Source organism: Panthera tigris, chromosome B2, assembly GCF_018350195.1.
Source record: "Panthera tigris isolate Pti1 chromosome B2, P.tigris_Pti1_mat1.1, whole genome shotgun sequence".
In the NCBI taxonomy this organism is placed as follows: Eukaryota; Metazoa; Chordata; class Mammalia; order Carnivora; family Felidae; genus Panthera; species Panthera tigris.
In genome coordinates, this window is record NC_056664.1 from 143,293,602 (window position 1) to 143,319,187 (window position 25,586).

General features: G+C 45.3%; 1 protein-coding gene across 1 annotated transcript in view; it reads right to left on the reverse strand.

Annotated features, from left to right (window-relative positions):
- Positions 1 to 84: 84 nt before the first annotated feature.
- The window catches only part of PLG (plasminogen), a 43,539-nt gene continuing 18,037 nt past the window's right edge, over positions 85 to 25,586 (reverse strand). Inside the window, exons 9-19 of the mRNA XM_007097235.3 lie at positions 24,826 to 24,971; positions 21,057 to 21,222; positions 15,315 to 15,496; positions 13,502 to 13,650; positions 11,616 to 11,709; positions 9,316 to 9,436; positions 7,840 to 7,914; positions 7,071 to 7,211; positions 5,303 to 5,409; positions 1,143 to 1,288; positions 85 to 497 (exon numbers count right to left, since the gene is read on the reverse strand). Coding sequence (XP_007097297.2) covers positions 336 to 497; positions 1,143 to 1,288; positions 5,303 to 5,409; positions 7,071 to 7,211; positions 7,840 to 7,914; positions 9,316 to 9,436; positions 11,616 to 11,709; positions 13,502 to 13,650; positions 15,315 to 15,496; positions 21,057 to 21,222; positions 24,826 to 24,971 — 1,489 coding nt within the window. The 3' untranslated portion in view covers positions 85 to 335. The remainder of the gene's footprint in view (positions 498 to 1,142; positions 1,289 to 5,302; positions 5,410 to 7,070; positions 7,212 to 7,839; positions 7,915 to 9,315; positions 9,437 to 11,615; positions 11,710 to 13,501; positions 13,651 to 15,314; positions 15,497 to 21,056; positions 21,223 to 24,825; positions 24,972 to 25,586) is intronic.

The following is a 25,586-nucleotide window of genomic DNA, read 5'->3' on the forward strand; positions in this document are numbered from 1 at the left end:
AGAGAGATCACCTAAGTGCGGCAGTCACACTATTTAAAATGGGTAGGATAAACGAAGAACAAGAAAACAATGAAGCTCAAAAAAGTTAAAGGAAGTACAGAGTTTATTTTCAACAAATGTTATAAATGTGTTACTTTTTTTATTACAGAATCCAGCAGTCCACGGACAGGAACAATTTATCCACGATAATACTAAAACATGTTGAGGTTTAGCAGCGGGTGGTGTAAGTACAGTGTGTTGGTCTGATTACTGTCAATCATTTCTGAGCGTGCTCAATTCCCCACCCGCGGTCCAGCTTCTAGATGTGCTGACGCCTCGCTCTGTCTCCCATCCAATTAATTGTTTGTCATTATCCCTTCAATCCAAGGAACAAACCTTGAAACACGAACATAGACACCGGGCTTATTGGGGCGGGCACAGCCAAGACCCCAAGAAGTGACTCCTTGTAAAATGTACTTGTCCTTCTCGAAGCAGACCAGAGGCCCTCCGCTGTCACCCTGGGCAGAGAGAGAAAAGAACCACGAGGGGATGAAACCGGCACCCTTTTATTATGGGATGTCACCCCTGTTACCCAAATGTATGTTTTCCCAGCACTTGAACATTCTTTTGCAATTAGAAAGAAACTTATTAATGTGTTACTTGAGTAGCTTCAGTACCCGACAAGGGCTGAAGTGCTTCGGTACTTAACAGGGTACATTTAGCAAAACCACACCGTTTGGTGTTCCTGGGGGAGAAGTCCCTTGTGAAGAGTGGACTCATCCCTTCGTGCCTTGGGGTTTCCCTTCGGCAGAGTCAAGCCCAGAGTAATTGCAAAGGGGGCACAGTTGGTCTCTTCCCCATACCCTCCCTTGCTTCCCTGCTAGCAAGGCCACCACCCGAGTCCCGTGCTCCAACACAGTCCCCAGGTGTGTGGGGCTCTGGCAGTGATGATACCTAACGACTCCCTTACAACCCATCTGGAACTCGGCCCAAGAAATCCCCTCAGATGACCTCAGTCCGCGTTCAGGGCCAGACCTGAAATGTTTCTGGGTAGCACGTGGACGTGGCCTTCAATGGACAAAGGCTTCCTGGATCTGCCACTGGGGGGCAGAGGCATCGAAGAGGCCGACGCGGGACGGCGGAAGATTGGACTGTGTCCTCACCTGACAGCTGTCGGTGCCTCCGGCCAAATTCCCAGCACAAAGCTCTGTGGATTTGACTCTTCCGTTGAGATACTCGTAGCGATTGCACACCTTGTTTTCGATCACCGGGAGCTGGGCTTCCTTGAGGAGACCGGCGCCAAAGGTCCCTGTGTTTAGAAAGATTAAGGAAATGGCTACCAGATCCCAAATATGCCCCCAAGGAACCTTCTGGCACAACCGAGCAACAGTGACAGGTCTCTTGTTTGACCGTGAGGTTGTATAAAGAGGTCAGTTCCCCGGGCGCCTGGGTGGCCCAGTCGGTTAGGCGTCCGACTTCCGCTCAGGTCATGGTCTCGCGGTTCGTGAGTTCGAGCCCCACGTCGGGCTCTGTGCCCACAGCTCAGAGCCTGGAGCTGCTTCGGATTCTGTGTCCCCCTCTCTCCCTGCCCCTCCTCTGCTCACATCCTCTCTCTCAAAACAAAAATTAAGTCAGTTCCTAATACTACTGGAATTCTTCTCTTTCTTTCTACCCCTTAAAGGTATAAATATTATATATGATTTCATGTTCCCAAGACCTGGGTTTAAAAATCTGGGTTTCTTTGTGGTGTTTTGGGGCTCGTGTTGTTATGTTTCTTTGGTTCTTTTTTTAACTCTAAAGAAATCTTTTTTAACATGTAAAGAGAGATTGAGAAATACAGGTGTTACTATATCATATATTCACTTTCAGTCTTTTTTAGATGCTTGTTTCTTTTTTACCACTTATATCATATTGCACGACTTTATACCCTGGTTGATTTCACACAATCTTATATAATAAGGGCTTTTTTTTTGGATACTACGATCTATGTAATTAGTGGGTTGTGTTTTTTTTTTTTTGAGAGAGAGAGAGCGAGCGAGAGCACACACGAACAGGGGAGGGGCAGAGGGAGAGGGAGAGGGAATCTTAAGCAGGCTCCACGCTCTTCGAGAAGCCAAATGTGAGGCTGGATCTCACAACCGTGAGATCATGACCTGAGCCAAAATCCCGAGTCTGATGGTCAATGAGCCATCCGGGTGCCCGTAGTTAATATCTCGATGGGGGTGACTGCTTCATGGGTGGGCGGTTTCCTTTTAAGGTGAGGAAAGTGTTCCGGAAATAGCAGTCGTGGTTGCACAGCATTGCGAATGTACTAAGTGCTACTGAGTCGTACTCTTCAAAATAATTAAAATAGTAAACTTTATGTCATATATACTTTACCACAATATAAAAAAAAATGGCTGCCTTTTACCGGAATAAACTTTTTCAGGCACAGGCTCGTTCGGTGGTGTCTCTCATTTAATCCTTACCATAGTCACACGAAATAGGCACTTCTGTCAATCCTACTGCACAGTGAAGGAAACTGAGGCTGGGAGAGGGTGTGTAGTTTGCCCAAGATCACCCAGCAAGTCAGCGGAGGAACTGGGATTTGAAGTTGGGTCTGTGACATCATTGCCCAAATTCTTCACACCCGTGTTTCTGGGCTCCTACAGTGGTTTCCAACTGTCCACATCTTTGTTCATGCATTTTATTTATATTCCTTAACATTTTCTTACCCTGGTTCCCAGAAATTATATACATGTGTTTATGGCTCCCGGTTAACGTTGCCAAATTATTTTCTAAAAGTGTATGACAGGACACGACTTCACCAGAACAAAAGGGCACTTCACCCTACACTTCTGAGTATTTAATATTTTTTAAAATATTTGCTAATATAATAGTTGAAAATTGTCCTGGTTTGTTTCCTAGTTTTCACTTCTTTTCCAGTTAGGAAGAGTAAATATTCTCCCATGTGCTTGTCTTACTCGTATTTCTTTTGTAAAAAAACTGCTTTTTTTTTTTTTCTACTTTGGCAAATTGAAGTGGAACATTTGCAAAACAGCCAGAGGAAACGCCGCTTTTCCAGATAGACACACCCGGGCATGTGTTTTCAGAAATAATCCAGTTTTCGAATCTTGCAAGCCCGGCTTTCACGTGTCTCGCAAAAAAGCGTTGCTAGCGTGGAACAGCCAGGAGACGGGGTGCTACTCCTTCTCCAAAGACTCTGAGTAAACTTGGACGGTCGTGTCGAGTTTGGAATACCTACGCTGGATCTGGAGTTGACAGGAGCGTGGACGGGGACCGCCATCTGGGAAGGAGAGGCTTGACCCAGCTCTGGCTGGGCAGAGCCACCGCGGAAGAAGGGCCCGAGGAGGCATCGGGTGGGGTGCACTACTTGAGTTGAGTACTCGTGGGGAGGGACCAGCCCTCTCAAATACCCTGCTGCAAATTGATTTATTCAAGTGTCTTGCCCTTGTGTCTGCTTTCTGAGCAAGACCCGTCCCGAGGCTGGTGACAAAATCCACCACTAGCTGGCGGGGAAATTGGTGTGGTCTGTGCAGAAGTGCTGCCATCGTGTGGCCACAGTAGAGATGGCATTGCTGAGGGCCGGGAGGCTGGAGGTGTCCTAGATAGGGGCGCCCTGATAGGGGCTGTGGGGAGGAAGAGGCAGCAGCCCCAGAAGCACTCTGCTGCTGAAGGACTAACCGGAACGAGCCCCTTGCCTGAATGCTTCCCTTGCTTTGAAATAGCAAGTCAGGGAAAGTCCGGAGACTGAAAGGGAGAACGGGAGAGTTTTGACTTCACGCCAAGAAGCCGAGGACACTGATCTAACGTCACTCCTGACATAAGAAAAGTGGTAAACAGGCCTGACTTCTGTTTTGTGACTCCTCCTGGTTCACTGAGTATACGGAGAATCGTCTTCCCACTCGACCTGAGGGCGAGGCCAGGGTAGATGGAGGAACCTAGCACCGGATGGCAGTTAGAAAATTGTGGATGGTGGCCGTGCTCAGTGCTCCGTGCACCCCTCTCATCGTTTCCCCCACCGTGGCCCTGCAGCCCATTTTCCAGCTGAGGAAACGGGTTCAAGAAGAGCCTGCAGCCGATAGGTGGGAGTCGGGGTTCTGACTCAAGAACCCCCCTTGCCCGCCCTTTGTGCATGAGGCTCCCAGGGGGCCGCCCTGTACCTTCTCGGAACCTCAGATCCCTCATTTCCAAAATGGAAACAAAAAATATTGAACTCATAGGGGTTTGGGATGTTTAAGTTTTTTTAAATGCAAAACAACGGAATAGACTGTCACATCCACAGCGACGCTTCATTTGGGAAGCTTTCCCTTTAACTTCTCAGTGCTCACAGCCTCCAAAGCACGGAAAGCAGGGGACGTGCAACATTCAGGAGGTGAGGTTTCACAAATGTAGGAAAAGTGCAGAAAGAAGGAAGGCAGATTTGAAGTGACCAAGGCCAGTCATTTTTAACTTTTTTTTCCCAAAACCACAAAACCTTGCTTAAACGAAAGCTAATAACAAAATACTGTGTGAAACACAATTCGAAAACGCAGGTTTTACAGGTGAGGGCTTCCAGGCCAAGTGGTACAAGGAGGCAAGGTGATTTGTCCAGTTTGCCCAGCGAGCGGCAGAACGAGATCTACCCTCCGGAGCCCCTGACCCCCATTCTGGAGCCCTCACCAACACTTGGAGAAAGCGAGGCAGAGATCTAAGACATTCTTACAATGTTTTGAGGCCCGAGTCTGACGAGTATAATCCCTATCAGGGCCTACTGCCAAGAGAAGATGGGGCCCCCCGAATGCAGCACGAGTGCTGACACAGGATCCTGCATAAGCATTTCCTCTTTCACGCACACCCCATCGACCAACACCGAACGCCACCGTAGGGCTGGAACCTTCCTTCCTTTCCCCCAGCTGTCAGTCTGTCCCACCACCAACAGCCTCTCCACGCCTACGAATGCATGTGGGGACCTGGGGAGATGAGCTTAACGGCAATTTTTGTTGTTGTGTCGTGCCATGTTAGGGAGCTCAGTGTGGCTAACTTCACATGAACAATAATCAAACACCCTTAATGTTTAGGTCTACTTCAAAACCCTACTTACCTGGGGATGGGATATCAACATTGCATGTATGGGCCAAGAGACTCAGTCCCAAGAGGGACTACTCCGTCCCTCGCCCACGTCCCTCGACGATGAATTATGGAGACTTAGGCGGGAACCAAGACAAAGTCAGGAAGGGTGGACCCTCAGGAAAAGTGATAGGAATTTGCACAAAGGGTCGTTTTCTCCTGTAGGCTATAGGTCTACACCAATTCCTTGTGTGAGTTTGGGAATTTCTCTCACCTTGGGTGTCTCCCCAGCCAGTGATGTAACATAATGTCCGGTCAGCAACCACATAATTTGGGGGTGGCAGACAAGCTGGGATCACTTTGGAGGTGATGATGGCGGATCTGAAAGAAAAACATCAAAAGTTACATCGGACTGCCTCGTTAGGATTCTCGCGCCACTCCTCTGTTGGTCACTCACAAGATGCCATCGGCCCAAAGCCCCCAGAATCCTCTGAGCTGGTATTTCCCTGCTCCAGTGACACAGTGCGATGCAGAAACACCTTTTCTCCTGGTGCTGGCCTGGCCCATCCTGGCTCATCCCACGCTGTCTGGAATCCACCAGATACGGTACGTGTGTTCTCTGGGCCTTGTTGCCCGGCCCAAAGGCGCCTATTCTCAAAATAGCTGTCCGATCAGCCTTCTCCATTGGCACCAGCTTCCAAATATCACTAACTTTAAGTAACATAAGCAGGTTTATCATTTCGTCAGACTTAACAAAATTCTATTTCAACAGGGAAAATAAAACCAAAGACAGGGAAGGGCGTCTGGGTGGCTCCATCGGTTAAGCATCCGACTTCGACTCAGGTCATGATCTCACAGTTCGCGCGTTCAGGTGAGCTTGAGCCCTGCTTTGGGTAAAAACATGAGCTCCACTTCGGGTGAGCCCTGCTTCTCTCCCACTCGCTCTCTGCCCCTCACTCACTTTCGCCCTCTCTTTCTCTCTCTCTCCCAAAAAAGCACTCTCTTTCTCTCTGTCTCCCAAAAAAGCAAAAGCAAAAACAAAAACATAGGAGGAAGAGGAATTTGCATTTGTGAATTGTGTGTGTATGTGTTTGTGTGTGGGTCTATATTGTAGCTTTTTGAAGAAACTATTTACTTGGGGCAGGGGAGAGCCCAAGCGGGGGCGGGGCAGAGAGAGGGAGACAGGGGATCTGAAGTGGGCTCCACACGGATAGCAGTGAGCGACACGTGGGCTCGAACTCACAAACTGCGAGATCACGACCTGAGCCAAAGTCGGATGCTCAACCCACTGAGCCATCTAGGCGCCCCTATATTGTAGCTTTTGAAGTGCTTTGAAACATGTAATTTTGTTTGGTTTCCCCCAAACAATTATTGTTTTGAGAGGAGAACGGTCAACCTGGAAGAACTGAATACTTCTCTGATTATGGATGTATGTTAGCTGACTGGCCAAGGTTAAGTGAGAGCTTCATGCACTTCATATTTCAACTCACTCCTTTTCCACACAAGGAAACCGAATCCTGGTGCCTCTTTTTAATGATCAGTCTCAAGTTAGTTAACATACAGTGTAGTCTTGGTTTCAGGAGTAGATTCCTGTGATTCATCACTTACATCCAACACCCAGTGCTCATCCCAACAAGTGCCCTCCCAATGCCCATCACCCATTTTCCCTTCCTCCCGCCCCCCATCAACCCTCAGTTTGTTCTCTGTATTTAAGAGCCTCTTAGGGTTTGCCTCCCTCTCTGTTTTTCTTATTTCCCCTTCCCCTGTGATCATCTGTTAACTTTCTCAAATTCCACCTACGAGTGAAATCCTGTGATATCTGTCTGATGCCTTTTTTCAAGAGCACAGCTAATGTGTGGCAGAATGGGACCGAACCCAAGTTTTCTCTGTTCCCCAAAGCCTTTGTGTCTTTCATGTCCTAGACGGTGTCTCCCCCCCACCACACACACGCACATACGCACAACTCTGTTATGCTCATGAAACCCGGGCATAAACAAATGTTATCCCTGATCTTGGGGTGAAAACCAAGGGTGAGTTAGTACCTGCTTAGCTTCAGCAAGGCGATATCTGCACGTGTGGGCTCCAAGAACAGCTTGGATACCTCTATGTCCTGAATATCCGTTTCAAGATTTATTTCTCGGTGTGCGCCCAGGATGACCTTATACGCTGCAGGCCTTGAGGATCTAGGAAAGGTGGTGACATTTGGAGCAAAGTCATGTGCCAGCCCCTTCATCAGGTGGCCTTCTGAGTCATAAACATGGCGTCTTCTCCCCACCTCGCTACCCACAGTCAGCGACCTCCAAGTGGCAAGAGAGGAAGCTCACCGTTTACTTGAATCTGGTCACTAAGGAATGTTCTCGAGCTGCTTTTGGCCTGACCACAGAAGAAGAATGGACAGATACCCATGTCGGGAGAACCTGGGAGGACCCGTGTCTGTCACAGTGAGGAGGTCTGTTCTACCATGGACCCAGGCCTACATACCCACCCTCCCTAGAAATATTCCCCTTCTCTCTCATCCAGTGGCCCTGGAAATTCTGATTCAAACTTCACATCCATTCCCTGGTCCCTAGTGTCACTGCCATAAAAAGAAGGAAGGAAGGAAGGAAGGAAGGAAGAAAGGAAGGAAGGAAGGAAGGAAGGAGAAAAGAAGGGAGGGATGGAGAAAAGAGGGAGGGAAGGAGGAAAGAAAGGAGGGAGAGAGGGAGAAAAGAAGGGGCAGAGAGAGAAAGAAAGGAGGGAGGAAATCAGGAAAGGAGAAGGGGAGAGAGGCAGAGAGTTTTTAAGACAAGTCTTCATGTTCCCCAGACATACCTCTCCAAGCAGTGGGCAGCTGTCAACACCCACTCTGGGGCTATTAAAGTCCCTCCACAGAAGTGCTTTCCAAATCTATAAGGAAAATTGCCAGAATTTTAGTTCAAATCAGGTGATATGTTCTACAGAAAGCCCGAAAGAAGTATTCACTCAATTTTAACAACGTTGATGCTCCCATAGGAAAAGGCTACCAGCCTATCATCGGGATGGCAAGAACTTTTGAGTTGTGCTTCAGTAGTGTATTTTCCAGAAGGTCTCATCCTCACCACACTTTAGCTGGCAGAGGAAGACCCAGGCACAACCGGTCCACAGGAGAGCAAAGCCATGGGGCTGCAACAGGAAGTCCACACCCGTGGCTTAGACTCGTTGGCCCCGGATTCCAACAGGAGTGACCGGCCAAAGGTCCTACCCTTGAGGCCTCTTTTATTTCTTTATGGCAAGACCTATGCAAGGCCTGAACCAAATGTGACCCCGAATAGCTGCGATTTGTGGGAATCTGCTCATATGTACCCTTTGGGTGTCAGCCACTCCATCGTAATGAAAGGGATACAGATTGTAAGTGCCCGAATAATCAGTCAGGAAATAGACCACAGCACGGTTGGGGAAAGAAAGAACTTGAAATGTGTGAAAGGTGAGGGTTTGTATAGCAAGGAGTTAATAAATGATAAGGTGAAGAGAAGAAAAGCCAACTCAGCAAAAGAATGAAATACACTGAAGTCGAGGTTAGTGGTGGCATCTCCCAAGTATAGGGAAGGAAGGCAATTGAGAACAACAACCGAATGCAGAAGTGTTGCCGTGGTGTCGAAACAAGATGACAGAGCAACACAGAAAACAGATCAGCCTGTTTCACACGTGCGCTTTACAAGAGGCATCCAGGAAAATCGAACTTATTAAAAGCCCATGCCACTGAAACCGTCACCCAAACCTTCTGGGTTCCATAGGACCAGAACTGATCACTCTTGAATTATGGTGCTCCTGAACTATCTTAGAGTGAAGACATGGGATGTGCTTGTGAATGAATGGCTGAGCACCCTTTGATTAAATTCAAGAATTCACAAAAGTGTAAAAAAAAAAAAGGGTATCGGTCAAAGATTATAGATAACTTTGCCCATGCCTCCCTCAACGTAACACATTTCTAAAAATACCCCCTGCCCTTTGTCTTCCAAAGAGACAATAGACATTGATAAAAACTCTCCAGGCATCTCCAATACTTTGCCAGAAATATTGGAATTTGGTATAAATTACTACGTCCGCAGAGTTTGATGATAGATGCCCAGATCAAGGAAAATATTCCAATTCTGGCTATTTTCAAAGTAGAGAACCTAGAAAAATATAATTTTATTTTCGTCGTTTTCCTTCCTCCTAAGAATATAGAGGCAGGTACTGATAAGCTCTGTGGATTCAGTGTGAAATGAGAAAGGTTTTGCAGGGCTTACATAGAAGAATGGAACTAATCGTTTCTGGAAATGTTGTTACCTTGTTCTAAGACTGACTTGCCAGGGCCAAGAATGTGGGTTGGCCACACATCCACCTACAACCCTTCCAGGACATTTCTTCGGCTCCACCTGGGGCTTCCCACAATCAAATGAAGCGGACACTGTGGCACAAAGTGGAGAAGAGAGTCACATTTAAAGAAGCGAAATGAAAGGTAGCCATTGTGTCACACAACTCCAGAGAGATCAATGGGTCATGACCAAAGCACGAAGGTTTTGACATCTTGAAGGCCAAACTGAACAGCAAGGTCATAAGCATCTTTTGGGATATTTTTTTCCCTTTGATTTCAAAAGTGGCAGTAGACAACACAGAACCTTCTCCTTTCAGGAAAATGTAAGTGCTCTTGTATTGTTTTGGGGGGAGGGATTAAGCAGAGTTAGGTGTTACAGTGAGAGTTTGCTGAGGGCGCCATGACACAAATGTTATTCTGACTTGATGTGATTTATCTAGGTTCTCATCTCCATCATCATCTCCCTCTTCTTCTTCCTCTTTCTCCTTCTCTGTCTCCTTCTCCTCCTCCTCCTCCTCCTTCTTCTTCTTCTTCTTCCTCTGTGCCATCTGAACCACATAAAGTTTACTGAAAACCATAGTTGTCATGTCCATTGAAAGGCACGATGGGTATTTTTTTGATGTGAAACTCTGTGTACATACACGTACCCATGTGTGTGTCTGTGTGTGTGTATAGTTGTATGTAACAAAGATAACTGTCCTAAACATCTCTCAGCCAGCCTCGGGACAGGGCTTCCAGAAGTTTCCAAAGACTAACCCAATGCCCTGGGGATGACTTACAGCCACTTGCCCTATTCTCTATTTCCCTCCTACCTTTCCCCCTAGGCAATAAGGGCAGTGCTCCTTCCTTGGTACTACCCACTAATGCCTAAAACAGCTCTAGCCTCCAAAAGACCAGAGCATCTGGTGGTGGCCTAGGGCTGCACCTGTGAAGTTACTGTACTTCTCCTCCATGGGCATTGAGGAGCATCATCCCAGGCACAGCTGTGAAGCCCATGACAGGAATGTCATGCTGATAAGACAACTTAAAGGCCATCCTGTCAAGCAAGCGGCCTGTCCAGCATGGAGAGCCTGGGCCGTAAGAGGCGGCCAGGTATTCCAGAAGGGGCAGGGCTGATCAGGAGTGACCCGCTGAAGGGAAGGCAGTAACCCCATTCAGAGACTTCCAGATGAAGGGGCCACCAAGAGAGCTTCTGCGGAACAGAGAGAACACCCACTCGAGGAAGATTCAGCTATAAACTCCCCCCAAATCCAGACAGCAGAATAACAGCAGCCGAGTGCAAACTTGCCTGTCACCCTGGCCGCTCCTTCCACCCCGCGGCTCTACCCAGGAGGGCCCCAGGTGCAAAGCCTGGCAAAGTGGCTCCCGTGCTCTTCACCTGTGCTCCCGACTGGCCCCCAACCGCCTCTGCACGCTGGTCTTCAGTGATTCCGCAGTCAGAGCTTCTCCCTCCCCAGCACTAGTCCCTCCACCAGGCAGACACAATCAGACACAATCAGACACAATCACATGTAACCAAGCCGAGCAAAGGGGAGGTCCAGCCTGGTTTTCTGTAACCGGCACGAATTCTGTGTGCAAAGACAGGTCTGCAGGAAATGACACGGGGTCCAAATCAAAGAGGCTTATGTTGTTCTCCAGACCTTCCCATGGATCTGTTATTCCAAATTTTCTCCTTTCCCTGATCCAAGCTTCTGGCTCCCTGGAAAGCCTCAGGGAAATGAGGAAAGAATCCAGACAAGCTTTCTCTAAGTTATGTGGCTAATGTGTGGGTAATGAATAGTAATCTGAGGAGAAAGGAGATTTGGGGCTTGGTAAAAATCTACATTACTTCTCATTGAATTCTTAGGATGACTGTTTATAGGTTTGCAACGTACATGGTATGCTTAGCTGGGTCATGTTGTTCGTATGTTTTTTCTTACTTCTCAGCCACTGAAAGAGAAGAGTCACCTGTCTGGGGACTGGACTTAAATTTGCTTTTCAGGCAGCCCAAGCGGGACATGGAGAATTCAGTGAGACCATCCTGAGGCTGATCGGATCACCTCTAAGTTTGCTCTTTGCAAAGATGGTGTATTTACTTTGTTTAGGTGTCAGGGAAGGGGACTCCCTGACCAATGGGGCCACCAGGAGGACAGATTCAAGAGGCCCAGGATGAAGAGAGGGCAGCCCACCCGACACACTCAGCTCAGAGCCTTCCTTTTGCAAATCTGTATCGGGGAGATGATGCTGCATTTATCTGAGAAGTCATCTCCTTCCAGAAAGGAAAGCAACTTACCACACTGAGGGACATCACAGTAGTCAAAAAGTTTCCTTGGACTCATCGTGTAGCACCAAGGACCATTGACATCACCATCGGGATTGCGGCAGTACTGAAAACAAAAGGCAGGTGTATGGAGGGCTGGGCACAGCAGGGCAGAGAAGGTATTCAGACAGACATTTCACTGCTGTCGTTAGAAGCTGCGTAGTGGGGCGCGTGGGTGGCTCAGTCGGTTAAGCGTCCAACTTCGCTTCAGGTCATGATCTATCAGCTCAAGAGTTCAAGCCCCGCCTCAGGCTCTCTGCTGTCAGCCCACGGCCCACTCCAGATCCTCAGTCCCCCTCCCTCTGCCCCTCCCCCGCTCAATCTCTCTGACTCTCTCAAAATAAACACGCTTAAAAAAAAGATAAAAGGTGGTGTCCCTAGTTTTTTGCAGTAGGGGGCAAGGTTATTTTTTTAGGATATTATAAAGCTTCTGACTCAGTTTGCCATCGGTCAAGCCCCCTGTGAGTGGATAGAACCCCCGAGGGGCTAAGGGAGAGGTGCTATAGGTTTTTCTCTTTTAAAAAAAATTTTTTTTTACATTTATTTATTTTTTGAGAGACATAGATAGGGCACAAGTTGGGGAGGAGCAGAGTGACAAGGAGACACGAAATCCGAAGCAGTCTCCACGCTCCGAACTGTCAGCACAGAGCCCGACACGGGGCTCGGACCCACGAACTGTGAGATCATGACCTGAGCTGAAGTCGGACGCTTAACCGACTGAGCCACCCAGGCGCCCTGAGGTGCTATAGGTTTTCCTTAATGTTTATTTTATTATATTTTTTTAATGTTTTTTTTTTTTTATTTTATTTTTGAGACAGAGAGAGACAGAGCATGAACGGGGGAGGGTCAGAGACAGGGAGACACAGAATCTGAAACAGGCTCCAGGCTCTGAGCTGTCAGCACAGAGCCCGACGCGGGGCTCGAACTCACAGACCGTGAGATCATGACCTGAGCCGAAGTCGGCCGCTTAACCGACTGAGCCACCCAGGCGCCCCAATGTTTATTTTATTTTTGAGAGTGAGGGAGCACGCATGAGCAGAGGAGGGGCAGAGAGAGGGGGATAGCGGATCCAACTTGGGCTCTGTGCTGACAGCAGCCGGTCCGATGTGGGGCTCAAAGTCACGAATTGTGAGATCATGACCTGAGCCAAAGTCAGACGCTCAACTGGCTGAGCCCCCCAGGTGTCCTGGGTAGAGGGATAGAAAGGGGCCGCCCCTCCAGCAGCCTGTGTCAGCGGACCTCTTAGAGACCAAGCAGCAGCAAAAGTGGACCGTGGGACACGACTGACTCATCCCTAGGTTCACCTCTGCGGTGTCCTCCCCAGTGACGCCCATCTGCTCTTGTTCCAGAAACTGTTCTCGGCAACCATGCACATTCCAACAGGGTCAAGCCACAGGAAGGCGATGTCTTTCTTTTCCTGTCCTGTATAGACCCCCCACATAAACCACCCCACAGAGTGGGTGAGACTAGGAAAAATCGTACCGCGTGGAGTCCTAATGGACCATCCACATTTTTTTCTAGAAAAATTTGACTAAAATGTCACAAAAGTCACCCCTGACCACCAGAACGTAGAAGACAAATGCAGAGAAAGTAGAAACAGCCCACAATGTTAAAGGTCACAGACGAAGTGAGGGGCCTGAGCCCAGTGGCCACAAGCCCAGAGGTCCGCTTGCCCTTGGAAAGGGTCGTTGCCACGTGCTGATGCCGGTTACATGGAGGCTGAGTTCCTGAGGTCTCTCCTAATCCTCTCTGCCGCCCCCGAGGACCTGTCCAGCTGCCTTGCTGTACCACAGGACCAATCCTCTTTGCAAAGATCGGTCAGCAGAAGGCCAAATAGAGTCCAAATCAAAGTGGCTTACGTTTTTTTCCAGACCTGACTGTGGATTTGTCACAGGAGTGAAAATACCGTGTCTGTGGGGCTCCTGGGCTCCCCACTCCTGGCAGGGGATGCCCGAAACGGTGGTTGCCCTCTTGCCCCGGTATCCTTTGCCATTCCCGAACATGCAATCTGTAGGGAAAAGAAAATGGGGGGGGGGGGGTGATATGTCCTGCGCGGTTCCGGGATGGCAAGGAAGATATACAGCCTGCGCGGATTCTCTGACGACAGATCCTGCGGTCACATTCTCAGGGCCCTGGAATGCTGACAATCCCAGTGAGCGCTGACTACTTTAAAATGTTACTGGAAACGCTACTGCCTGGGAAATCATCACAAGCCAAGATGTTAGCATGGGAATTTTGGCTAGGACAGTAGGTCAATTTCGTAACAAGGGGAGTTTCAGCACGTGGAGGGTTAACAAGACGCAGGTAGTTCTGTGAGCCGTCAGGCGACCCTTGGGCACCCCATTCTCATCAAGGGTGGATAAAAAGAGTGTGGACTGGAAAGGATTTTATAAACAAGTCTATCTTGGCTGGAGCTGTGCTGTGAGTTCCCACCCTCTGCGGTGAAAGGGTTCCTAAAGAAATGACTTGGCTGTGTCTCCCTCTCTCTCTGCCCCTCCCCTGTTCGTGCTCTGTCTCTCTCTGTCTCAAAAATAAATAAAAGTTAAAAAAAATTAAAAAAAAAAAAAAGAAATGACTTGGGCCTCTTCCTCAAGCCCATCTTCAACTCAAGCCTTGGGAAAGGGAGCTTCCACAAGACCCCCCCCCCCCCCCCGCCGAGAACATGATACATACCCCATAGGGGGACCCAGGGCACCAGTGCTCTGATGGCCATTTGGAAAATAAAAAAACGAAAGCTGGGCCAGTTAGCTTCTCTGCCAAGAAGGGGGGCCATCTGGGAAGCCTGGAACCTCGGTGTTTGCCAGGACCAGGGGAGGGGAGTTATCCCGCGCACCAAAGGTGAGGCAGGCATGTGGGAGACCCATGGGGGGGTCATCTCAAGTACTATCTAGGAGGGATATGCAGACGGGCACAGAGCCTAGGGTGTCACCGAGAGAGAGGAAAGAGAGATGTGCTCAGCCTGGTCAAGGGAACGGGAGGTGAGCATTTCAGAGGAACCAAGCCCATCTCAGCAAGGAGAGGGGTCTCAACTTCCAACCAAGTTCTTGTTTTAATCATTACCCTCTGGAGGTGTTTGAGTTACCTAAATGTGGCCAGATGGGCCCTGGACCCCTGAGTCTCCATGCTGGGGCCGAGGGGAGACAAGCCCAGAAGTAGGTGCTAAGCGCTCAGAGCTACATACACTCCCAGGGCCAGGGAAGCACAGGGGAGGGTGATGATTTTCCTCGGATGACAATCACAACCCTGTGTTCGGGCCCAGGCACCCCGCAAGCCACATATCCACCTTCCCAGGTTTGTGTCAGGGAGCCTCACCCAACTGCCTTCCGAGCCCTCCTAACTCAGTACATTCAAACCCGAATTAATCATTTCTACTTCCCCATGGAGGAGGTGAGTGTTGGGTGTTCCAGCAGATTCCATCCTGGCCAGTGCTGCCATGGTCAACCCCTCAGTCTCCTCGGGCTCACATTTCATCCATCCCTCACCACCAATTGGTTTGCAAGTCCTTAAAACGTGGCCCACCCACGTCACACGGGCAGTAGCGGCTGTGGCCTCCGGTGGCCGACCGTCAGCCGGGGCTCAGTTGCCTGTAGCAATAAAGCCCTTCCAGGAGACGTCCCACCTCGCGTCCTCCCGATGCCCAGGTGTGTGGACGTCAGGGCACGGACTTCTCACCTGACTCGGAAGGGTCCTCTGCACTCGGAACCTGGGAAACAGTCGGGGACTTGGTGGCACTCTCTTCTCTGTCCGGACATTTTTTCAGGTTACAGAATTCCCAGCGGACACTGGGGTCGGTGGTGTAACACCAAGGGCTCTTGTCGGCGTCTGGGTTCCTGCAGTAGTTCATGGTCAGGCCGCTGTGGAGTCCACAATACAGGGCGTGAGAGGTGGGGAATCTTCTGGGGCCCTCCCAGACTTTTGTCATAACAGCCTGATTGATAGTATGTGACTTTGAAATCGTTCCAGTACCTGTACCTCAGTGCCAATTGCTATTATAATCGTGACAAGCACAGATGGTTCTCAACTTCTAAACAACGGGGTACATTTAAAGCACAGCTTATAGGGGCGCCCGGGTGGCTCAGTCAGTTAAGCACCCAACTCTGGGTTTTGGCTCAGGTCACCTTTTCTTGCGGTTTCATGAGTTCGAGCCCAGTGTTGGGCAGAGGCTGCTTGGGAGTCTCTCACTCTCTCTCTCTATCCCCCTTCCCCACTCATGCCGTCTCTAACTCTCTCAAAATAAATAAACTTAAAAAGATGTTTTTAAACCATAGCTTATAATTTTTACTTTAATAATATAGTTTATATGCACGTCATATAAAAACAGATAATACCTAAGTGTGTAAAAGAAAGTACCTGAATGTCTTCCTTTCCCTGGGAATGTTATATACATTTCCCCAGGGATAACCAATACTGATTTTAAAGCAGATGTTTTAGATTTTTTTTTCTTATGCACATACAAATATATCTCTATCTCTATCTTATGAATACACAGAGCTATGTAAGTAGGAACTGAATATTTCCCCTGAGGAGTGACTTGTGACCACACTCCCAGGCCAGCCCCCTCCATTGACCGGTTCACAATGTTGCTAAAATGCTGTGCACTTAGCATGAAAATACTGTAAATAGCCTCTCAGGTAGATCTCGTGGGCTTGGGCTTTGAAAGACTTAAGAAAAGCTCGCCTGGGAAACTAGCTCCCAAGCAGAATGTGTTTCTAAAGGATGCCTTCTGGGGAAATGCAGGGGTGGGGGCAGGCAGACTGGGGACTCCCTCGCTGCAGCCACATAGGATGGAGGGAGGCAGATGATGCTAAAGCGGGGGTGAAAGGAGATGTGAGGGTGCAGCAGCGGGGCTGAGGGCTTACGGGAGAGTCAGAGACTACTGGGAAAGAGGCACAGCAGGTGAGGAACCTGGGAACACTGGGCAGTGTGGTCCCTGCCGCCCCCCTTCCCCCCCACCCCCACCAAACTGCCCCAGCCTCTGGGATTTCTCAGCTTTGCAACCCTCTTTGGAGTTCAGACCCACAACCTGCTGAGAAAATCTGAAACATACTATGAATTATGGGAATCCAGCACTATGTCTGTGGACACTACAGGCAAGTGACTGTCACGGAGCCTGGCCAACAATCCGAGGAAGCCCTTCAGAGAGGCCCTCAAGCAACTGGATGTGTTGAAAGTTCTACCTTTTGAAATGGGGCCCTGATCTCTTTCTTCTTTAGAATCGAGGTATACTTAATACAGAGCGAAATGCATAGACCTTCAAGGGAGTCTGACGAGTTTTGTTGACCACATATACCTGTATAACCCACGGGATTATACGGGATTATACGGGATTCCCATCCCCCCAGAAAGCGGGGTCAGCGTTCAATGTATCTCTGCTGCCCCTCTGGGGGAGGAAATACTATTGATTTCTCTCACCATAAACCAGATTTGCCTCTTCCAGAACCTCATAAAAACGGACTCATGGTACGTACGTTTCTGTGTCTGGCTTCTTTCCTCAGGATGATTTTTTTGAGCTATTTAAGAGTATCGGTGGCTTGTTCCCTTTTATTGTTGAATGATATCCATTGTATGAATATACCACCAATTACTGATTCCTTTTCTTATTGCTGGGCACTGAAGCAGCTTCCAGTTCGGGGCTATTATGAATAAAGTTGCTCTGATACGAATATTCTGGTAGATATTTTTGTGGACTCGTGTTTTTATTTCCTCTAGGTAAAAATTCAGGGATAGAACTGCAAGTCTGTAGGGTAGATGCATGTGGGTATCAGACTGATTTCACATGAAATGATTGTACATTTCCTACTCTACCCAGAACACAGGGCGGCGGGTAGAGTTGTTCTGCAACCTTGGCCCCACTGATTGTTGTCGGTCTTTCCTCTTTTCAATAACAGCCACTGCCATTGGTTATTGTGGTTACAATTCTTATTTCCTCGATGGCTAAGATGTTGAGCATTTTTTTAGGTACTTAATGGCCGTTTGTGTATCTTCCCTGTGGAACGCCTAATGAACTCATCTGTCCATTTTTATTAGGTTGTTTGTTTCTGTATTAGCAAGTAGGAAGAATATGTATATATTCTGGATATAAACCATGCAGCAGATATATGAATTGAGAGTATTTTTCTCTCAGTCTCTGACTTACCTTTTTTTTTTTTTTTTTAACAATGACTTTCGGTGAGCAGGAGTTTTCACTTTGTTAAAGTCCAAAGTATACATTCTTTTTTCTTTTATTCTGCCTTTTAGGTCCTGTCTAAAAAAATTTTTCCCTTCCCTAAGGATATTAAAATATTCTGGAAGCTTTATATTTCAGCTTAGGTTTTAGCCTGCACCTTCAGGTCTAAGAGTTTTCTCTAATTTGAGGTAAGAAGAGTCAAGGTTTGGGTTGTTTGGTTTTGTTTTTCCACGTGGATATCCAGTTGTTCGAGAATGATTTTGGAAAAGACTTCCCTTCTGTACTGCTTTGCTTTGCCGTCATATCGAAAATCAATGGACCATGTGTATGTGGGTCTGGTTCTGGACCGTCCTTTTTTCTATTTGTATACCTTTCTGCCATTACCACTGTGTCTTGATTACTGTATTTTATAGTAAATCTTTAAATCAGGGTGGGTATGTCTTCCAACTTTGTTCTTCTTCTATAGATTGTTTTGCTGATTCTAGGTCCCTTGCCTACAGATTTTGTCTCTTTTTCAAAAAAAAAAAGCTGCAGGAATTTTGCTTGAATGTAGGTTGAATCCAAAGATCAGTTTGGTGAGAATTGATACTGACTCTTGTAATCCATAACATAGTATATCTATATTTAGATCTTTTAAATTTTTCTCAACATTTTGTAGTAAGCAGTATGTAGTTCTTATACACACTTTGTTAAATTTATCATTAAATATTTTGTTTTTGATGCCATCGTCAGTGACATTGTTTTAAAATCTTTCTTTTCCAATTGGTTATTTCTGGTGTATAGAAATACAATGGATTCTTTGAATATTGATATTGTATATACTTTTGTATATTTCGACTTTGAAAAGCTCACTTATTTTTGTCCTTAGGACTCTGTATTATTAATCAAGTTTTCTGTGAATAAAGATAGGTTTACTGATTCCTTTCTAAACTTTAGCCTCTTTATTTCCTCTTCTTGTCCCCAGTCTTATAGAGAGAGCATTAATCTTTACCCATTAATATATTAGCTGGAGGTTTTTTGTAGATGGCCTTGATCAAATTGAGGACATTTCCTTCTATTCTCAGTTTGCTAAAACTTTTTTTATCATATGAATGTTAAATTTTGTCTAATTTTGTTCTACATCTATTGATAACATCATATGATATATCACTTTTATTCTGTTGACACGTTGGATTCGTTTGGTTGTTTGCAAATGTTAAACCAATCCTGCACTCAAATTACTAATTTTTTGTTAAGTCTTTTGTCTATGTTCACAACAGATCATGTTCTGTAGTTTCTAGCAATATTCTTGTCTACTTTTTGTATCTCAGTTTTTTGGGCCTCACAAATTGAATTGATAAGTATTCCCTCCTCCACTGTTTTCTGTAAGAGATGATAAAGGATCCGTATTTTCTCCTTAAATACTTGATAAAATTTTGAAATTCTACTTATGATTCATTGAGCTTCTTAAACCTATGAGTTTATAATTTTCTTCATATTTGGAAAAATTTCAGCCATCATAACTTCAAGTATTTTTCGGTTTCAATATCTCTTTCCTCTCTTTCTGGGACTTGATTTACACATATATTGGAACTTTTGATATTTTTCTAGAGATCCTTATTTCCTTTATTTTCTTTCAGTCTTTTTTTTTTTTTTTTTTTTTTTTGACTTTGTGCTTCAGGGTGTATAGCTTCTACCGCATTGTTTTCAAGCTAACACTTTCTTCTGTAATGTCTAACCTGATGGTAAGGTCATCCACTGTACTTTTCATTTGATGTATATATATTTTTTAATCCTGCCTTTTCCATTTGGTTCTTTTATAGTTTTGCTTTATCTTTAGAATATCTACTTTTCTCTTTTATATTCATACTTTCCTTTAAATTCTTAAACACAATTATAATATCTTTTTAAAATTTCTGTCTGCTGATTCCATCAGTTCTATCTATTTCTGGGTCTGCTTGTATTGACTGATTTTTCTCTTGGCTCTGGATTACATTTAATGATCTTTGCATGTCTGGTAATTTTTAAATTTATGCCAGACATTATTGGATGCCACATTACTGGGTGACTGGATTTGGTTGTTTTCTTCTGAAGAGAGTTGAGTTTACTTGTGGCAAGTAGTTAATTACATAGAGATTATTTTGATCCTTTTAAGATTGCTTTTAGGCTTTGCTGGGTGTTTCTAGAATAGCCTTTATTTTAGGAATACACTAAGTCTACTCCTAAAGTGTGACTTTTCTATAGTCTTGACTAAATGTTCACGGTGTCCCATGAGGTCTCCCCTCTCTGGCTAGTCAGGATCTCAAATCTCTGAACACAGAATCTCCCAATGCTGTGTGATTTATCTCACCACTCCCTGGTAGTTGTTCTTTCTTCAGTAGTTGTTCTTTGTCCTGCAAACTTTGTGGAATCTTTCCCTGTGCAGGTGCAGCTTTTTATTCAGCCAAAGATTTAAGGAGATCTATGCATATTCTTTCAGCTCCTTCTCTTCGTGGATCCTTCCTCATCATTCCCCAGCCTACGAAATCCCTGCAGCTTCAGTAATCCTATAACTAACTTACTACCTACTAATTTATTTCCCTTTCTAAAAGTTCTCAGTCCTGTGACACCTTTTGTCCATCATGTGAAAATAGTTTTTCCTTACATTTTCTAAACATTTACAGCATAAATGCTTGTTTTTGTCCTTCTACCTGTTTTGCTTATTGGTATCTGTATACTTCCTGACTTTCATCTGCCCTTCTGCTTTCGCTCTTCATGTCCTGGCAACTCCTATCCCTGCAGACCACTTGTGCTCAGGAGCCAAGTGTCAGTACAACTTAAGAGATATATATTACATGTTATATATACTTGAATATAAATATATTTGTGATCCAATGATAAACACAAAGTCCACTTCAGAGGTTGCAGTTTGGAATGATAAAACTCCACAGTTGAAAGATTTCATTGATCTTTAGCAGGGGTTATAGAATGGTTCTGTTTCTAAGTTTTTGGTCATGTGCTCTCTTGAGCTTTCTGCTGGTGTGACTGTAACACCTCTATATATCTTCCTTTTCTTTCACAAAACTACTCAGGAAAGATAGCCAGTTTCTAACGTCTCTACTTCCAGAGCTTTTGCTCAAAGGTGAGGTGCCTAAGACATTTTGCCTCACGTTCTGGAGCCAGGGTGTGAAAGAGAAATTTGGTTCTAAGAAGTTAGCTTAAAGCACGGACCTTCTAACAGAAATTTAGTTTGGCTATTGTTCCCCTCGTGGTTAAAATTCAAGACATACGCGTCTGGGTAGCGTTCTGGGGTCTTCACGTGTCGGTGTGGTACCATAGATGACCAAGGTTGACACTTCTTTCCTGTGATGGTAGTAGATGATGTGCCTCGATAACTCTGTCCATTGCCTTGGTAGCACTCCTGGACCACAGGAGTTTGTTCAGGTGGTAGTGAAACTGAAATAGAAGAAACCAACTAAGTAATGACTAGAACAGAGATATGGGAAACAATTTATGACGCAAACAGAACAGCAGTCTCTTGGAATTAGCTTTGCTTTCTTTTCCATACTGGCGGTCAGATGGACTTGTAAAGAAAACAATAGATCCATCACACTGTAGAATTTTAATCACGTACTTTCTTTTGTAAAGACTTAATTTAAGATTCAGGAAAAAACAAATGGGTCAGAGTACTTTAATTGGAAACTGCACTCATGTGCAAGTTCTTTTTCTTGGATGTCCACTGGGTGCTCATGAGAATAGATGGGTAGGAGCCCAGAGGCACATTCAATAGTGTAAGCTGCACATGATGATTGGCTTCCAGTGGGGGCAGAAATGAAATCCTTGTGTGTGTGTGTGTGTGTGTGTGTGTGTGTGTGTGTGTGTTTCCCCAGGCCTTTTGCTTATACAAAGCCAAAGCCTTAATCTGATGGGAGATGGGGCAGGAAATAGTTCTGCACCCAAGAGTGCAGGCAAAATGTCCACTGTTTCTCAGGGAGGGATAGAGGCAAAGATCTATTCCCCTGGAAAAGGGACAGGGAATTCTCCGGTGCTCAGAATCCTTCATTGACCCAGAGCAGAAGTCTGGTACTCTTCCACTTAAGATCCACCACAGATACAAGTTGGAATTTAGTTCCATGGAAAGAAGGAGCAAGAACATTAAGAAAACACTACGTTTAAAGCCCAAGTGCACAGAGTCCATCTAAGAGTGAGGGTAGATCAGGAAGGTAGAGAATGCTTACCTCCACCAAAAGCTTAGCATTGAGTAACAAGAAATAGCAGTCTGTCACTAAAAGCAGGTTTAGAGCAAGAGCCCTCTGTGATGCAAGCATGTAGTGACTGCTAAAAACTAAGACCGGATTAGGAATCCTAAGAAAACTCTTGAGCACCCCCAAACTTTACTGTAAGGAATGTGAAGGAATGTGAAGGGGATATGAGGAATGTGAAACCTGCTTAAAGCAAAAGCAGCAACGACAACTCAAATTCTGTTCATCTTCTGATTAGATTGACTCAGTTACCCACACAAGCTGCTTACAGAAGGAGGGTGTCCATTTCAAAGTGTAAGTACTATTTACTGCCATCGCTACTATTCTTCTACACATAATGTCCCACATTTGATAAAAAATAACAAGGCACACTAAAAAAGCCAGTAATAAAGAAATTAATAGAGCCAGAATCAGAGATGACCAGAGCAGACTATCAGAGATTGTGAGGTAGCTATGATGAATATGCTAAAGTATCTCATAGGAAAGGTGAACGAGATATATGAATAGATGAAGAATTTCAGCAGAGATAGAAAGGATAAAATGCAAATGATAGAAATTTAAAAAACATGATATTAGAGACGAAGAATTCCTTTGATGGGCTGATCTGCAGACTAGACACAACTGAAAAGAGAATCAGAGAACTTGAAAATAGGTTAATAGAAATGATCTAAACTGGGGCTCCTGGTGGTTCAGATGGTTAAGTGTCTCACTTGGGCTCAGATCATCATCTCACAGTTCACGAGTTTGAGCCTCACATCAGGCTCACTGCTGTGAGCACAGAGCCCACTTCAGATCCTCTGTCCTCCTTCTCTCTCTCTGCCCCTCCCCCAGTCATTCTCCCTCAAATACATAAATTAAAACTTAAAAAAAAGAAATCGTCTAAATTGACACACAAAGAGAGGAAAAAAGTGGAAGGGAAAAGAAGAATATATAAGAGGTATGAGGTAATATGAAAGGGTAATTAGAGTCTAAAAAAGGAAAACAGAAAGAGAGAGAGCAGGAAAAAAATATTTTCATAATAATGTCTGAGAATTTTATAAGAGTGACGAAAATCATCAATCCACACATACAGGAAGCTCAGAGAACCTCAAGCAGGATAGATACAAGATGTAAATAAATGGACAACACATGTGGACATACCACAATGAAACTGCTGAAACCAAAGATGAGACAAAATCTTGAAGGCAGCCAGAGAAAAAGGAAGTATGAAATACTTAGGAACAAAGATAAGATTTCTGGTCAGAAGCTATTCTAAACAGAATATCATGAAAGTAGTGAAAGAAAAAAAAATGAGCCTAGAATTCTACACCCAACAAAATTATTTTTTCAACTGAAGGCAAAATGGAGACTTTTTAAGACATACAAAAGCTGAAAGACTTCATTAGCAGCAGATCTGTACTACAAAAAATGTTAAAGGTTAAGTTTTTTTTTTACAGAAGAAATATGATACCAGATAGAAATTTGAATCTTCAGAAAGAAATGAAGAACATAAGCACTTTAATTTATAATCACTTTGAAAGGTGACTATTCGGGCAAAAATAGTATCAATATATTGTGAGATTTATAACATAGTAGAAGTAAGCCATTTGGGAAAGGTAGCACGACACTGCAGGGAGGAAGTGGAAATACAGTGTTCTAAGATTCTGGCATTTCAAATATAGGAGACTAATATCATTTGAAGGTGGAATGTGATAAGTTAGAGATGGACATTGTAGATATTGGAAAAAAATAGTAAAAACATTAAAATTGGTTTAACTAATAAGCACGTAGCGGTGATAAAAGAGAACCAAAAATATTGAGTGAACACAGAGGCAGAGGAAGATTGAAAAAAATAACAAAAATCAAACAGGACAAGTAGAAACAACTTTTAAATCCAACCATATTAACAATTATATTAGGGGCACCTGGGTGGCTCGGTTGGTGAAGCGTCCGACTTCGGCTCAGGTCATGATCTCACGGATCATGAGTCCAAGCCCTGTGTCAGGCTCTGGGCTGACAGCTCGGAGCCTGGAGCCTGCCTCAGATTCTGTGTCTCCCTCTCTCTCTCTCTGCCCTTCCCCTGATCTCTCTCTCTCTCTCTCTCTCTCTCTCAAAAGCAAATAAAACATTTAAAAAATTAAAAATAAATAAGAATAAAAATAAAGCAATTACATTAAATGCAAATGCTAAACATCTCAGTTAAAAGGCTGAGAGAAAAGAGGTATCATACAAACAACAGTGAAAATGGAGCTGTAAGGGCTGTATTCCTACAAGTGAAAGCAGACTGAAGCGGGCAGTCTTTCCAAAGTTAAGGGGAGGCATTACATAATGATGAATGGGTCATTTCTTCAAGAAGACATAACAATCCTAAATGTATATATGCCTAACAAAGAGTTCCAGAATGGATAAAGCAAACACAAGACCAAGAAGATATGGACGAATCCATAGCTCAAGTTGGAGACATCACCATTCATCTCTCAGAAATCTATAGAACAGAGATAAAAACAAAAATTAGGAAGGATTCGGAAGAGCGAAACAACACTAACCCACCCGTCCTAACTGGCCTTCGTAGAACACTACCCGACAACAGCAGAGCTACCTGCTTTTCAAGAGCACGGGGCACATTCACCAAGACAAGCATATTCTTGACCTTAAAACAAGCCTCAACAAATTCAAAATCATTGAAATCATACAGCATGCTCTCTGAACAGAGCAGAAGGAAACTATAAACAAAGCTACTGTGTCCTGTGGCCCCACTGAAGTGGAAAAACCCAGAATGCCTCGGGGCCCTCGGTAAGCTCTCATTCCCCTTCCTTACCTGGGGTGTCCAAATGTTCTGAGGACAGTGGCGAGGACTCACAGGACGGGATCTGACAGTATTCCCACCTCACTTCGCTGTTGGTCGTATAGCACCACGGAGTTGTTTCTCCATCAGGGTTGCGACAGTAGTTTTCATCCAAATTTCTGAAAAAGAAGTGATTGGGAATCCAGGTTTTCAAAAAGGCTCAATACATAATGGTGCATGCATGCTTGTTGATGGTGATATTGGGGATGCACCCAGCTAATTCTCCAGAATGACACAAATCAAGTAACAGGCGGAAACTTAAGCACAGAGGGATTCCGCAGGACCCGCAGAATTATGGCACCGATGCTTCTCACTGGCAAATGATGGGACTATATGCCTCAACTGTGGATAGTGAAGCAAAATAGGTCTTTTGCTGTGGGCTGGGTGCTATGCTCAATGTGGAAAACACAGTGGGTATTTTCCAGACCGTTTCTGCCTCAAGAAGGATACATCATAGCTGTAGAATTTAAGTGTTCTCAAACCTTTCTGTGCGTTTAGTGGGGAGCTTTCCAAAATACGTTGTCGGGACCCACTTCCGAGTTTCTGATCTAGTGGATCTGGACAGGGCTCAAGAATCTGCATTTGGAACAAATTCTGATGATGCCAGTGCTGCTGGTCTGGGGAACCACACTTAAAGAACGAGCGTTAGAGGAAAGGCAGTGTGAAATTTCACTTCCTTGTGTATGACTTGGCCAGTTCTCATTCGAGAATGCTTTAATGTTGGTTCCTCTAGT